Consider the following 16835-nt stretch of genomic DNA (forward strand, 5'->3'; position numbering starts at 1 on the left):
TGTTTTTCTATTTTCTCCATCGTCATCATTCTGTTTGTTCTCAAAAGAACCTCTGAATCCATCACAGTATTGGTGTATTTATTCTGACTTTGAGTCACACACAGGTGGAACTTGCCTACTAATAAGTTAACAAGGAAGAGTAAAAGATATTAAATATGTGCACTCCTCACTTTTCAGATTTTTCGTTAGAAAATCATGTGTCATTTTCTTTTCACCTCACAACTATTTGTTTCATTCTGTCGTTCTTTACAAGAAAGAGTGACGGTTTGCAGGGTGACCCATTTGTAAATAACGCAAAGTTTTCTTGAGGCTGTTGGGAGTCTTCCTCCTTCCTCCATTCGTATTTCTTCACACCCACCAGGGCTCTAAAGATAGCTTCGCAGAGCTGATGACCGACGAGGCGGGCTCCTCGCTGCACCGCTCCATCTCCTAAAGCACAGATCCGCTCGGCTCTCCCTCCGAAGCAGGATCGCGTAACGCTCTTTGAGTGGGTTCTCCGTGGCGCCAGTGGGTGCCAGTGGGCACTCATTTACAAAAGCTCAAGTGCCCTGCATGTTTCAGCGCTTCCACTAGATATTATTGATATTTCACAAATCTGATGCCGTTTTTAGAAAGTAGGACTTCATCGTCGTTTGGAGGTGCAGGAAATCCACACCTCTGCAGAGCTGCGTGAAGTTTTGGGAGGGGGGTGTTACTTGTTTCAGCGACTTTAAGGGGGTATACAGTATTTTATGTGAGAAACATTTATTCCAGTTTTTTAACTTATATGTCAGAAAATGGATATATAAGTTAAAGTGGGAAAACATCAATCACAATAAAATCCCAGGAGATTTTGTGCGTAAATGCGCAGTGTGCAGAGATGAAGTAGTAAAGCTGAAAAAAGAAAATACTACCAGCCTTCATCACAGTAAATACAAAAAGGGTGAGATTAGATCTGAGCTGTTTTATGTGTGACTGTCAGTCAGACATGTTGCCCTTCTATTTTTCATTTCACAGGATGGGGATCTTCAGCACCCATCTCCTGCTGCTGCGCGCACTCAGCCGTGATTTCGTAACACATCCCAAGCTGCGGCAAAAAAGAGCCTGAGCCCACAGAGGTCCTCTCAGCTCCCCCGTTCGTGGCATTTACCCGGTGCTGCAGCGCCACCGGCAGGGCAGCCAGGGTACTACCAAATGATGGAGCCTGTGGGAGTTGGGGGAGAGAAAGCATGTGGCGCTGCACAGCGTGTGGCTGCAGAGGGAAGAGCAGAACATGTGGAAGATGTGATTATCAGAAGACTTTACGGTTAATTACAGAGCTGCTACTTATTTCCTGTCCTGTTTTTTGTTAGAAGGGAAAGTGATGTCATGATCCACTTTACTGAAAGTCAGAAAACATATTAAAGATTGATTAGCAAGCTGTAAACAGTCAATGAGTCGAAATCCTGGTTTTAATTTTTGATGCATTTAATCGTATGTTGTGCATTACATTTATGCCACCTACTTTCAACTGGTATTTTATGTAATAGACCAACCAAGTAGTACGCAATGTTTTAACTTGAATAAAATAAACATGGTTTCATAACATTTATTTGCAATTAAAAATCTGAAAAGTGTGGCGTGTATTTGCATTCAGCCAACCTTACTCAATATTTCATAAAATCACCTTTCACTGCAATTTCACGTAAGTCTTTTGGAGCATATGTCTGAGTGATGACATTCTTGTCTATTCTTCTTTACAAAACAGTAGAAACTCATCAGATCTTTCAACACTTAAGATTCTCAGTTGAATGTAATGCAAAATAAGATGAAATATAAAACAAAAACAAATAATAAACATTTTCTTTGTAAACAATACTTTTTCTCGTTTGTGTTAATTTGTCAAAGAAATCAAACAATTAAACTGAATTTAAATTTCTAGTTTTATTAGTTGTTTTTATGTTGTTTTTTTTTTAAGGGGAGTAAATGTTTGCATGAAGCACGAAACAGAGATATTATGCAGTGGCTTTAGACAGAAATTGTCTAAATTCTAAATGTGGGTGTGAAGAAATTTTATATAATAAACCTATACAATGTATTTCTGGTGAAATTAGACATGCTCAAAAACCTTGAGCATGGTTGTGGTTGAATTACAAAGATGAGTGGCTCACACCTACATTTAAAAACAGCATTTTATGTACACTTGCTTGGTCTTTGACTTTTTCATGCTTCCATTTGTTTTTAAAAGGTGTATTTTTGGTGATGAGTTCTACGTTTTTGAGGTTTGAAGGACTCAATGCCATCACCTTAATTTTTAGCTCCCTAATGACTGGAGTGTTCCAAAACAATAATTTTACCTCCAGCCAGAAGAAACCTGTTGGTAAAATTAAAAGATCACTTTAAACCCAATTAATTTGGGGCTTAACAGGATCACAGAGGGCAGAGATGAAATGACACGGTTCCTGCTGGAGACCAAATAAGTAATCTGTTCCAAACCTTCAGGCTCTCATTGCTGGAGATAAGAACAAACTTCTAATTAATGTTTGGATTTTTATGAGACCAAAATTTACAGAAGAGGCTATTATAGATTTGAGAAGTAGATTAAATCTAGTGAGAGAGGCTGAAGTTTTGTCTGAGAAGAATGTTGCTTATTCAGAGTTCAACCATAAGAAAGATGAATAAGTAGGAAAATAAAGAAAAGTGGTAAATAACTGTACATACATTTTACTGACTGACATTGAATTTCTAGAATAATTGGCTTTGTTGTTGTTTCTTAACATGCATTGTTTGTCTCTCCTTTCGTATTTACGCATCCATAAAAATGTTTGTGATGTTTTCCTCCACCGTCTCATGTCTGATTGAGCCCCGGTGTAAAAGACGAAACAAACATAATGAGGGCCTCTGGCCAGGCTAAACGAGCACAGAGTCCAAATCAGGCTTAACAAACTCCAATCCCTACCAGATGTCCAGAATAATTACTACAATCTGTCACAGATAAAAATAGACGGACTTTAAATATTTTTGCATTATTAATGGACTGCAGTAGTGATATCATGAAAGCACGCCGCCTCAAACCTTAATTAGCACAGCGGATATTGGAGGAAGGGATCAAAGCCAAGAGGAGTGATTCTTGGTTGCCTGTTGCATCACAGATTGGAAAATTACACATACTGCAACAGAAATCCTACTACTTACTGATCCGATGTACATTTTTGTCACTTCGCTAAAATATCTAGTAACATAGATGTAGTTTACATTAAATAAATTTACATGTGAATTAGGGTGTTTGGGTGAATGTCTCTTAAAGTGTTCACCATGTTACTCATGTCACTGTTTCACATTAATTACTTAATTATCTAGCAAACTATGAATACTTAACTCTAATGCTGTTTAGCTAGAAAATATGGCTGAAAAACACACCACAAAACAAGCATTTCATATCAATTAAAATCAATAGGTATTCATTTGTTTTTATTGTTTTAAATTTGTTGAAATGCTGCCAAATTGTTGATATGACCTCACCTGTTAATGTGACAGGTCCTCTGGAGCTGTTGTGCTGATTTTCTCCTTTTCACTCCTTTTTATGCCACACTGCTGTTTTTTTTATTGTTTTTATTGTTTATTGTAGGTGGCAAAACCCGCTGCTGTGAAACTCACTAACCAAGTTCTTGCCTGGTAACCAACAATGAGTGTGTTGGTCGAAGTCACCCACCTTGCTTAGCTCGCTGTGAGGAGTTGAGTGGGTAATACCTTTCCTCTGCCAACATCCCCCAGAATGCTGTGCAGTTCTAGATCAGAGATCAGTGAAACTACTCAAAATTCTCTTCAGAAATATAAACAAACACACTTTTTATTCATATTTCTGAGTTGTTTATTGATATTCCTCATGCGTCTATTGCGATACTGTTATTGATTTATTGCCAGCCCTAGCTCTAACCAAAGTATTTCGTGAGCAAGCTAAATATTTAGGTTACAAACTAAATTTTAAGCTCAAAATTGGATATTTAGCTCCTAGACCCATGCCATACAAACATTCAAGTTTGTTGGACAGACACCTGTTGCCTGCTCTCATCCCTCAGAGCCACCCAGGCCAGTCAGTGGAGTCAGTAGGTCTAAACTCCTCGGACAGGGAGACACAGGTTATAAGATGAAGGTTCCCTTGCTACCTGAGATCTGTGAAGCATTAATACATTTCTTAACTTCTGATGTTGGAAATCTGAACAATGCAATGGCTTTACCTGATTTACCTAATGTGAGTAAAAAGCTGTGTTTTTATATGGATCAGTAATCATAATAGCAACAATTCAACTTTGTAGTCATAAATTATTTTATTTGTGAAAAATGGAGACGTAGCAAGTTCTTCAGCAACCGATGGGTTAACAAAGCAAATTTTATCACCTCCTTATCACCTCCAGAATTTTGGTTGGTTGATGCCAGCCAAAATTCCTTAGCTGGCATCAACAATCCTGAAGCTATGCTGGTCTAAGAGCCCCTTCCTTCACCGGCGGGGGGCTTACATGATCACAATAAAGGCCAGCAGCAAACTGAGGAGGCTGCTGAACAGAGCTGATGAGATCTGAACTGCCCCAGATTTGTTGCTGGGATTCACAGGTGGTATGAACCCTCCATTGCAGTGCCTCAGGTCGGCCCCCACGCAGGCAGCATAGCCCATAGCGTGGGCAATGTAATTTTGCTCATGGACTCCGCTGAAGAGGTGAGCCATGGGTCCACGGGCCAGCACCGCCACGTCCTCCCCACTGTGGGTGGTCGAGTCTACGGGGGCGGCAGAGAGCTGGACGTAGTTTTTATCTTCTGAAAAAGAAAAAGATACAGAGAATGAACATGTCCAACTTGTATTGAAACAGCTGAATTCTGTGCCTGCACACTGATCAAGTTTGACTTATCACATGGTTTTCCTTTTAAAATTCTTCTGGGTTTTTAACACCCACCATCCAATGGCTGCAGCCATTAAATATTCAGAACAGCAAAGACAAAAAGAGAGGAAAAAAAAGAAGGGCAAGAGAATTTTCTTGAAAAACTGCACACACCCACCCGGGTCACTTGATTGTAAATTTGATTGTAAAAGTTTACTATTTTACCAAAACAAAAACCATAGTAATACCCAATAAATTTAATGTGTAGTTAGATGAGTATTGTTTGTCAGATTAAACGTATCTTCTGAAGTAACAACCTTATGCTTATATAAAACACATTTTTTATTCATATTTCTGATTTTATATAGTGTTATATTAGTCTGATGTAAAATTCCAACTTTTTTTGGAACTTGTTGCAGACAATAAATTGAGTGAATATTTGCAAAATATTCACTTAAAAGTTTGTCCACTTGGACATTAACTCTGTTGTCTTTGTAGAGAATTGAACGTAGGCTGAACAAGATTTCCAATTTATGGTATTCTGACTTAACTTATGTTTCTGCTGCCTTGGGCTGGTTTGTTACATCAAATCTGAATAAAACCTAAATAAAATACAATGTGCTGTAAAATGTGAAAAACAAAATACAGTCCAGTGCCCTACATGATTGTACCAATATTTCCTGGAGAAATATTGATAAAATACAGTAAATATTGGGTAAAAATTGGTACAAAAATTTAACGTAGAGCATTAATTCCAACTTCATTGGAACTGAAACTGTATGTTAAGTAATGTATTATTTTCCACTTCGTAATTATGCACTATTCCTTGCTGTCCTTTTGTAAAATTCTCCGTTAAATACATAAAATTTGTTGTAATGACACAAAATAAAAATGCAGATGTTTACAAAGAACTGTAGCTTTACATAACCATGTTTAGTGTGGCTAAATTCTGTAATTAGAATCCATCTGCTCTATAAATAGTGATTGAGTCTTACTGGTGGTGACATTTCGAATGTCAGGGCGCTTGCCATTGATGATTTTGTGACCTGGTCCATTGCCGTACATCAGCGTGGTGTAGGGTAAAAAGTCTGTACCCCACAGAGGAGATTTACCTGGAAAACACAACAAAATGCTTGAATATACACGTTTTTTTTCTTCCTTTCTGTGTTGTTTCCACATGCACATGCAGCGGTTATGAAAACACACAAGCACAATGGAAGGAGGGGTTTGCGGATCCCCAGGCTGCTGCAGAAGGTCTCAAGCTCGTTGAGTATCTCAGTGTTTCTCTCCAGATGAGCCATTAGCCTGGCGAGTCTCCCTGCTGAGCTTAGAGCTTAGACTTTCACAGTATCATTAATCACTGCTGCACCGGTGGGAAAGGAAAGAGGAGGAGGGAGAAGGAGAGAAAAGGGAAGGACAGAGGCAGTCGAAAGCTGGAAACTGCCTGAAACAACCACACAACAGTAGACCAGTCAATAAAATTATGGAAGGCTGATATTGATATTATTGTGGGAAGCATCTTTTAAAAGGAAAGACTTTGCTCCAGCAAATCCTCAAAATATTAATGCCTGGCCGAGGATTTCGTTGGAAATGTCTTGAAACTTCACTTCAGGTCTAAAACATTTCGCTGTGATTCAAATAAGACAAGAAAGCAAATGCTTACAGCTCTGTGGATGTGGAGTTATATAAAAGTAAGAGGAATACAGGTGAATAAAAACACACACAATAAGAAGCTTTGTAGAACCAGGAAAGGTGGAATAAACAGGAACCTATACCACTAGTTTTACAGAATCACATTTTCACCTCTACTCAAGCTTGAAGCTTATGTCCAAATATGAAAGATATTTATGGAAACAAAAACAAAAAAAAATAGGTCAAGCAACACAGCAGAATATAAAAGCCACCTGAAGTTAAAGCATACCAAAGTCAGTAGAGCAGATGTGAAAGAAGTATTTTGAAGACTAAATAAACTGTACCTCACCCAGGGATTTAAAAGCTTTCTTTGATCAGCCCAGAGTTCACCAAGTGGTGGATGACCCCTTGCTCCAAAAAAATTGAGTGGAAGACAGAAGGTCTGAGGATAATTTTCTCTTGGCCAGTTTATTTATCAACATCTCAAGCATCTTTGAGGAAAGTAAGATGGTTCAGTCCATCTTTTTCTTTTGTATTGCTGCTAAACTCACATATTCATATTCCCAGTAAAAAAAAGTGTTTCTCTGAAATTGTTGTACTGTGCTTTTACACATGCTGTGTCAGAAGTTTTCAAAGTTTTGGGGAAAAAAACAAAAAGTAATTGCAGATGTTTAGCCAACTTCACTTAGTCTGTAACCCATTCATTCATCCAGCCACTGGAGGGCGCTGTAGTAAAAGTGCTGGTTGTGGTTGTCACTGTAGTAGAGATGTCTACGGTTCACACTGCAAAACTCTATGAAAACTTGATAAGGGATTACCAAATTTAGCAGTGAGTTGCTTTGGCATTTAGACTGTTTGGATTTCTTCCATACATTTAAATCTAATTTATTAAAAGCACAGTACAACAATGAATTTGGATAATAAATTTGGTAGTAATACATCAATGCTAGTCGTAATTTGTTTGTTTTATCAATTTAAGATTTTGAGGTTTCCTAGCTCTATGTGATGGGATTTTCTTTTCTATTGTGTGGCATTATGTCTCTGTAAGCAGAAAAAAGAGTAGAGAACACTGAATGCTGAGAGCCAATGGTAAAGATGTTAACAGCATGTGAGGAAGGTAGGAAGACTCTCCATCAGAGGAAGGTGAGAAATAGGGAGACTCTGTGGTCGATACTTGCAGACAGGTAGAGAGGAGAAAGGAAAAGACGGGAGGAAGTGACTGAAATAGAAAGGAGAGAAGGAGAGAGGCTGCCAGCTATGTGTTTACCTAGACTGTAATTGCAGGAGAGAGAAAGCAGAAGAAATGTCAAGCTGCTGGTGGCTGAAGCACTCTGAAGCTGTGAGGAAGCAGGCGCTTGTGCACACATAGACACCTGGAAGGGCAAAATGAACGGGAAGAGACATGCTTAAGTGGGAAAAGAGAAGCAAATGTCTCTGCAGACTCAAACTTCAAAGCACAAATTTAAACCTAAACCTGCAGACAGAATTTAAGCTGAAATTACCCAGAATGCTCTGCCCTCGAAAGGGAAATCCATTGAAGGTCAAAGGGTGGGAGTGGTCAGCCGTCACTATGGTGAGAGTTTCGTCCTCTTTTGTGAGTTCGAGGCCCTTGGCGATGGCGTTATCAAAAGCAACAGCCTCATGGAGGGCCATGTAGGCCCGGCTGGCGTGGTGGGCCTGGTCGATTCTCCCCCCTGGACACATGCATGACAAGGAGGCTTACAGGGGAAGCTTAAGTGGGGTCATGTAGAGGGAAGAAAGTTAATGAAAAAGCTCATTCAAGTGCTAAATAAGAAAATAAATGGCTTGTTTTTAGCTGAGCCTTCTACTTTGCCTTCCTTTACAGTTCTGATCTTAATGCTAGACACTAAAAAAAACTAATAAAATGAAAAAGAGAAACAGTTAGTTCTACAATATCATTATGATCTCACCAGCATATAAAGATAAAGCATATGCCACAGATAGTTTCCTTAAATCTTTATTCAAAAATTGTGAGGTAAGGTGTGATATTTTGAATTTGGTCACAGCATAACTTGGGTAGTGAATGAGAATGAATGAGACAAGGTTAAGTCCTTTAAAATAAACCAGATTCCTGAAGTTTAAACTTCTTCAAAGGGCATTTATATTTGATTGTTGGAGAAGTGGCTTTTGAATAACAATAATATTCTCTTAAGAAGCCTAAGCTATCCCCAGTGACTTTTGAAAGTTTAATACAAATGTGTGCCATGTGCTCAACCTTTTTATTTGTCAAAACTAAGATTAACTCATTTTCATTCTGATCACACAATAAATACCAACTCACAATACAGGGAAGTTTGTGATTGTAACATGTCAAGTAAAGAAAAGAAAAAAAACTTCAAAGGCATGAGTGCTTCTGTAAGGCACGTTATGTTGGAAAGAGAAGTGTAGGGCAGGTGAGAAGTTGAGATCTCTGGGAGCTGACAGTGACTGGATGCGCCATATGCCTGCTGCTATTTCTACATTTGCCTGTTATTTTTAAGTCATTGTGAAGACACTCGGTCGAAGCGAGGCATCCCCAGGTAGCTGCCTCAGATTAAAGGAGAGATGGATGAGGAGGCCAGGGCAGCAGCCGAGTAAAACAGAAACACATCAGCGCCTCCACCCCTCTCCCCCACAACAGCACACGCTGCAGCAAACTCAGTGAGCTGTGGCCAGAATCAATGTCAAGCCACCAGATCTACTGCAGGTGCATTGTTCTCTGAAATTATGCCTTGTTTAAAGTGGAGATGAAGCTGAGGGCATGAGGATTGTCCTAAACCCCCCAAGACTGGGTTTATTGGAAAAGTTTTGTATTTACTGTAATTCCTAAAACCTTTAAATGGGCATTAAGAATTTTTCATTCACAATGTGCCATTTGATAGTGATTATATAACCTTCCTCTTTAAATGGTTTGCAAATATGAGAAAAAAGTGTTTGGTCCAAAAAAGGGATTCTTTGCACAAGATCCACCATAACTTGCAAACCATTCCTCTTACCCTCCACTAGTAGGAAGAAACCTCTTGGGTTTTTCTGCAGAATCCGGATCGCTTTTTCTGTGGTCTCAACAATAGACGGATCAGTGCTTGGATCCCTCTCCTCCTCGTAACGCAGATCCCCAGGTTCAAACAGAGCTGTGAAACCACATCAGAATTACACATTTCCAGTTTAACCTCAGAGGAGGCTGATCGGCATGGTTTTCATCCTACTACTATTGTTTTCAAACAAATATGAACATATTGGGAAATAACTCAATAAAGCTGTTAATGGTCTTTCTGTTGCTAATGCAGAGCTTTCCTTGTGTTTTCATGTTTTCAAATTATGGCATCTGATGATAAGCAGCAACTTTCAAAAATTAAACTTTCAAGAGTAAAGGATGCCAAGAAAACAAAACTACATAACACTGGTCTCCGGCAGATGTTTCCACTAAGCTGATCTAAAGTCCTGCTCATCTAAAAAACGGCTGGGATAAATAAGCAGATGGTTCTCAAAAAATCAAATCTAGCTGCTCCAGTCCACTCTGGTCCCCGTCATGAACAGCTTCCATTTGTTTTACTGAAGCATCTGAAAGCCTACGTAGTATAGCCAACATGTGGCTCAGGAACTTTTCTGCAGCAGTAAACATCTGAAGAATAAATGTGAAAACACTGATTAAAAACTCAAATATATTTGATAAACTAATGTCCCGAAGTCAGGAGTGTGGCTACAAAGGTAGATTATTCTCTTCAATTGAGTTACAACACAATTTATAAGGAACGAAAAATTAACAATGGGATACTGTTTTATGCAATCAAATCTGAATACTTTTTTAGAAAACTACAGAAGCAGCTGTGATCATTTTTATATTTCCCCATAACTACAAACTGAAATTTAATGTAGCTTGTTATTTCTTAAAAACATCTGTAGACAAGTTGAGTTTATGAGTATTCAGGACTTGCACCACCAGTAGGAAATGAAAGGAGTCCATAGAAATCCAAAGACATCAGGACCAAAATGAGATGCTTTCTAATAACAGACATGGAAGTTGGGTCTGCACAAAGAGAGAAACATGTAATAAGTCAAAGGTGAATGGAAACGTGACAAAAAAAGAATTACCCATGAGGTAGTCGGTGGCTTCAGGGTCAACAGCATCAAAATCACTTTTATTCCACACATAGTGGGCTACCTGGAACACACAGACCAAGAAACTTAACACTGTCAAGAAAAATGAGTTGCATTTTATAGACGTTTATTTAATGCAGTTCAATCTGACATAGCTGAAAATTCTTGGTGGAGTTTTCATTGTCAGATCTCCTCTTAAAGCTACAGATAACTTTGGGGTTTGAAGTCAGTTCAAGTTCATTAATCACTAAGTTTTTGCTCCTAAAAGCATAGAAACAGCACTTTTAGTTCTGGTCTTCAAAAACATCACATTTCCAAAATGACCCCATCCAGGAGAAAAGTTGAATGTATCATTTTGTAAAAACAAAGGCTGACTTTGAATTGATCAGATGGTCTCTCCCTGATCAAATTACATAGAAGATGGAAAACACATTTGTCATTTTTGAACAAAGTTTTTGAAAGAGCCTACAGGTCTCACTTGATTCCACATTCTTTGTTGCTTTATGTTACGTTGGCTGCAATATACAGTTTGTATATGTCGCTTGATTTTAAATACTGGACCTTTAAAATTATCATGATAAGTTATATATTAAGACTGACTTTCACACCTTATCTTGCACAAATCAGAGCATTATTCTGTAATCACTGTGAGGTTGTTAACAATGTCCCAGCTACCTACTAATGAAAAGGATTATAATATTCCACCTTTTGAGTTCCGCTCCAAAAATATCATGAACTAAATGGATGTGTTTTGTTGATGTGAGGTTTTAGTGTTGATTTGAGTCTATTGATCTAGTTATCAAAAGCTCTACCTTCCCTGTTTTCATGCTCTGCCACTCCTGGATTAGATTTCGTCCATCTCTTCTTGTCCCCCAGGAAGACAAATCCCAGGAGTACTCTGGGTCTTTGGTGCCCCTCGGTGTCATGTACTTTCTGCCTCCACCAATAATCACCTAAGAAAACACACACACACATTATTATTATTGGAAATGCTCACATTTTTACACATTGAAACTTTTAAAGAATAAATCTGTTTTAAAAATATCCATAGATGTGATTTCTGGCACAAAATAACATACGTCGATGTCTATGTTTCCGATAAGCTGCGATGCGATATCGGTGCAGTTGTCCTTCTTAGCCGCATCAGGCATGTCTGCATCGCTGTACCAACTCCTGCTGGCACTGTGGGCATAGGTGGCTGCTGGGGTGGCATGCTGCACCCTTGTGGTCGTTACAATACCAACAGACTTACCTGCAATAATAATGCAATTATGTTAATGGAGCAACTGAGTAAAATGTTCAAGTGTAGAATGTTACCAAAACTGCAGAACCATTTTTTTTCCAGTTTAGATTAATATTGAAAACTATTTAAATTCTTATCACGAGTGAAAAAATACATGGCAGATGGAAAAAAAAAAACATACTGGCTTCATAAAATCGAAAGAATTGCAACACAATATATCAGCTGGTCATACAGAACTCCATAATGATCAACATCTACTTCTACTTCTGCCAACTCTTTCTAATATACTCCTAAAGGAGGATATCAGCTAAAATCTCCCATTTACAATTAGTGCACGGATTAAAAAAACTAATTCCATTATTTTTTTTATATAGTCACACTTTCAACAAGTCAGAAATCTGAAAATAATCCATAAATAGCCAAAATTAGAGCTTTTCCTCAAGCTATTCTGACTGTTTATGTTTATATCTGACACTTTAAAATGTCTTGTTGACTTTTGTGTATTTTAGCTGACAGTCGAGTCTCACAACTCAAGAAATGTCACCTCTATATGTCTATGAAGATATCAATTGTCAAAGCTAATTTAGAAATCAGTGTCATTGGTTAAGGTAATATGACTAGAGAGACTTCCAACACTCCTGTTTCCTAGTTCTCCTAGTGTATCAGAAATCTGCATAACTGTAAAAGAAAAATTTTTTAAATAAAAATAATTAAGATTTAGAATCTTTATGCTATTTAGTTCAATGTTTTCATATAAACCCATCTTATTGTGGAAGAATGGTATTTTTTGCCCAGTCTTATTAAATCATCAGATCTAAGCCATGTAATGCCAGCTGATGCCAGGTCCACAGGCTGTCATATATTTGAGTTGCCAGTGAGACCTACATTTATCTTCGGACAGCCAGGGGCGCTTCTCTGCAGAAGTTCCTTCCCAACAACTAAATGAAGTCTCACGAGGAATATGGCTTGTCTGCAGGATGTTTTAATGATGTGCTGCAGAGTTCTTTTCAGGTCGAAGACTAAAAATAACACAGGTGTAATAACGTCCAGGTATTAAAACAACAGTATAGACCCTGGAACTCGATTAGGGTCAAAGTGCACATTAGAAACAGCTGAGCTAAGCTGTAAACCAGGCTTGCCGCATATCTGGGGGGACTTCTGGTTCAACGACAAAAATCCGCTTCCTCCACAAAGATTTCATTTAATTTCTGAAACTCTTAACCACTTTCAGAAATTAAAGTGGATTAATTTCTGAAAGTGAAATTAAACTGTAACTGCAACAGTATACTGTAACATATACTGTTAAAGTATATATTTCTGTAACAGAAGCATATACAGAAGTGTATGCTTCTGTTGTTTTCAACAGACTTTGTCCTTATGTATACTCATTGCTTCATTCTTAATTAAGGTGAAGCTCTGAGTATCTTAAAAGTTCACAATTTGAAAAAATGTCAAAGGGCAGAAATACTGAGGGTCTGTCATCAGATTGTAGAATATTCAAATATTATTTTACCACCGTCACAATGAAAATGTCAGGGCATAAGACAAAACAGCTAAAGGAACTGTGATAGAAACAACTCCCTTTATTAGCTTTTCTTGCACTGACAGAGCCCTAATTTATTTAAGTTTTCTTCAAAAATAACGATGTAGGTCACATTGAGTCGTCTTTGTTGTATCAGCAAAGTTGGGATTTTTGTTGTCTCAACAAAAGCTTGAAATCTTGGGACAAATTGTGCTTTAAGCTGTGAAAGGTTAGAGAAAAGAATGTCACGAAGTGGCAGCTCTCCCTTGCTGGAGTACACAGCACTTTGACTGTATTGAAGTTATAAAAAAAAAAGATAGCAGCCAAGAGCGTTGTCCCTTTTTATAGGTGTAGATGATAATAAACATATTGCTCACTGTAACACTTTCATCAACCTCATGTCTTCTGTTGCTGCAGTGGAAATGATTATATTTGGGACTTTTAGTATTATTACAAAGCAGTTCATTTTGGAAATGTATATTATGTCATGTTAGCATCTTAACTTGATTTCTTCTTTATTCTGTTATCATAATCACATATCTCCAGTGATGTCCTTTTGAAGCTCTGAATATGTCTACTTGTTGCGCTGTTTGTGAAGCTAAGGCTTTCACTGGAGATGCTGAATATGGACACTGGATAATTTCTGAAATTAGTAGATTATCTTCCGTCAGTTACCAAATGACCAGGAATTGAGACGATATAACTGACCAAATACTGAAAGTCCAGCACGTATGTGGAAACTTCTAAACTAAAACCTGGGAGGAGAAAATGGGGTGAGATAGACCAATGCAGAAAAAGTGAAAGCTCCAGAAAAGAATAAACATATCTGCAGAAAATGACTCAAGAATGATTTGGAGATTCTAAAATAACAAGTGATCATTAATTAGTGCATGATAGACTGGCCCTTGACAACACTGATTGCATTTTGACAAAAATAATAGAAAATTACCAGTTTTTGAAATGTAAAATACATAACTAATGTGCCCGCTGTGATTTAAAAATATGGAAAAAGTCATAGCCAGGCCTTTGTTCCAGTCTGTGAAGTGGAGTTGACAAGACAGATGATTATGCCATAAAAGACTGGTTCCTCAAGTCATCCCAATGTAACAACGTTATCCTTTTTAAAATTTCCCTTTGACTAGATGCTTTGTGGCATTACTCCAGCAAAATTCTAAGAAAACTATGGGGTAAATATATTCTCCGAAGTGTCAAGGTGACCTTACCAGCATCTTTAGCCCACTTCAGAATGGAGGTGACCTCATTCCCTTTCTGAGTTCTGCAGATGCCGTTGCGAGTCGCCGCACTGACTCCGATGGTGTTCAGGTTGGTTTTTACTCCACACAAATACGCCGTGGCGGTGGCTGCACTGTCTGGGATCTGGAAGTCTACACTGTAGGTCTGCACAAAACACACACTGCAATGAGCTGCAGTCCTGACAAATGCTGAGGTTGCATGTAAACCCCATTTAGATATTAGTCAGATATAATGTTTAATGTTTAAATCAAAACGTTTTGTTTTGCACAGAGGTGTCAAACTCATTTTCATTTTGGGCCATATCAAAAATCTGAATATTCTTAAAGGGCCGGTTGTGCCATAATATATCAAGAAAACCAATTAAACTGTTAAAATGTCAATAAATAGCTGCTCCTCCAGGATTTTGCAATTGTTTTGCTGATTTTTTATGCCAATTTAGAAATATTTGTAAATATTTTTTATATTTGTGCTAATGTATGATATTAAATGTGAATTTTTATCACTCGCCGTATCATTTACTGACTATTACTTGACAAGATTTGGCTCCCCATGTCTTGAGTTTGACACATGTGGTCCAGCAATAGAGAAAAACTGTAATTTACAGGTAGAAACCATGAGATTTGAATTCAAAGTCTCCTGTTATATAATATGAGTATTTTTATTCTTTTAAAAAGCTTCTATGAGAAAACATTGCGGATTTTTGGTGCTGCCGGGACATTTTGATGTTGTGTATGAATCAAATCGGTTCAAAACTTCATTCTATATATTTACAGTTACTTAAGAAAACAGGACATTTCCATGTTTGTAAGGTTTGTATGTGCCATACAAACCTTTGCCAACCCCACGTGTGGGAAGGTGTCCATGGTCATCACTGTCTCCTCTCCAGTCTGGTTCTGTAGCTGCCCCTTGAGGATTCGGGCGGCAGTGTAGGTTGTAATTCCCATTCCTGAGGCACACAGCACAAACGTCTGCATGCATTCCAGTTGTAATAAATAATTCACACTACCAATATTCCAGTGTGTTTTTAAATATCACAGAAGTTCAGATGCAGAAGAAAACAATGGGGAATAAAATAAGGAAAATACTGATTCTTCATCATGGTGGCGACATCTGTTTCAGACGGTAACTTACCATCCCCAAGGAAAAGGATGACATTCTTGGCAACATTGGTGTTCAGTTTTCTGTCCAGGACTGATTGTAGAGTCTGCTTGGCCTTTGACCTCCAGAACTCAGGGTTCTCCTGCTCAACTGAAAAAAGCATGCATATGATACTGACTAATATTATTGATATTGTTTGATATTTAACTTGGGATTTTATGATTTTTTGCGCAAAACCTTGAGGGTTATGTTATGCAACTGTAAGTTGACATAACTTATGATGTAACCATCATAAGTCCCCAAAAGATGAGAAATAATCGACATCAATCATCACAAAGACCAAGTCGGTAAATAATTCTGTATCCTCATAAAAACGGGAGAGAAGAACAACCTTCTTTTAAATAAACACACAGCACTCAGAGTTTTATGCACCGTTATGGTGAAACAAATAAATAACACAACTGAGATTCAGTCTGCACTTTTTCAAAGTCAATAGCAGCTTATATTTACTGTCTCTAAGAGGAAAACCTCTTAGAGGTTTTAGAGACAGGAAAACATCTTAGAGACAGTAAAGGACTTGAAACTTGAATGTTTAGATCAAAGCCCTAAAAGATTTTTATTAGTAAAGTTTCCACTCACATGGGACTTATTATAAATGCATGCCAGACATTTATGATTTTTATTTGCCAAAATAAGAGACTTATGTATAATAAGGAAAGAATAGCTCAAAGGTTTCACTCCCCTCTGAAGGCATTTGTACAGTTAGTGGTTTGAACAAAACCTAATCTGATCAACATTCTGGAGTTAAGACGACTTTTCTGAATCCTAGAGATGTGATCGAAGTTATATCACAAAAAAAAGTTGCATGACACAAAATAAAAGTAATTCATTCTCATCTAACAATTTCAAAACGAGATCAATGACACCAGGAAAATTGACATATATAGGCAAATATTATTATTAAAGCCTTTTTTTTGTGCCAAAAGATGTATTTCAAAGGTTTGTGGCTTGAAAAGAATGCTACAATTTTCTTTCAATCTAACAGTTTTTGTTCTTTGACTCTATTAAAATATTTTGACAATCAAATTTTTCAAAATGTTTGTTACAGAAAAATTTGCCCACCAGCTCCAGCACAGTTTGTGCTTTGAAAAAACAT

At 37.7% G+C, this 16835-nt stretch overlaps 1 protein-coding gene across 1 annotated transcript in view; it reads right to left on the reverse strand.

The window, feature by feature from the left end:
• Window positions 1–4267: 4267 nt before the first annotated feature.
• Window positions 4268–16835, reverse strand: part of alp3 (alkaline phosphatase 3) — a 14504-nt gene continuing 1936 nt past the window's right edge. The window contains exons 2-11 of the mRNA XM_055029066.1: window positions 15713–15829; window positions 15412–15527; window positions 14546–14725; window positions 11642–11809; window positions 11375–11515; window positions 10557–10626; window positions 9461–9595; window positions 7967–8158; window positions 5828–5944; window positions 4268–4770 (exon numbers count right to left, since the gene is read on the reverse strand). Coding sequence (XP_054885041.1) covers window positions 4472–4770; window positions 5828–5944; window positions 7967–8158; window positions 9461–9595; window positions 10557–10626; window positions 11375–11515; window positions 11642–11809; window positions 14546–14725; window positions 15412–15527; window positions 15713–15829 — 1535 coding nt within the window. The 3' untranslated portion in view covers window positions 4268–4471. The remainder of the gene's footprint in view (window positions 4771–5827; window positions 5945–7966; window positions 8159–9460; window positions 9596–10556; window positions 10627–11374; window positions 11516–11641; window positions 11810–14545; window positions 14726–15411; window positions 15528–15712; window positions 15830–16835) is intronic.

Source organism: Poeciliopsis prolifica, unplaced genomic scaffold (genome assembly GCF_027474105.1).
Source record: "Poeciliopsis prolifica strain line A6 unplaced genomic scaffold, Auburn_PproV2 SCAFFOLD004, whole genome shotgun sequence".
Classification (NCBI taxonomy): Eukaryota; Metazoa; Chordata; class Actinopteri; order Cyprinodontiformes; family Poeciliidae; genus Poeciliopsis; species Poeciliopsis prolifica.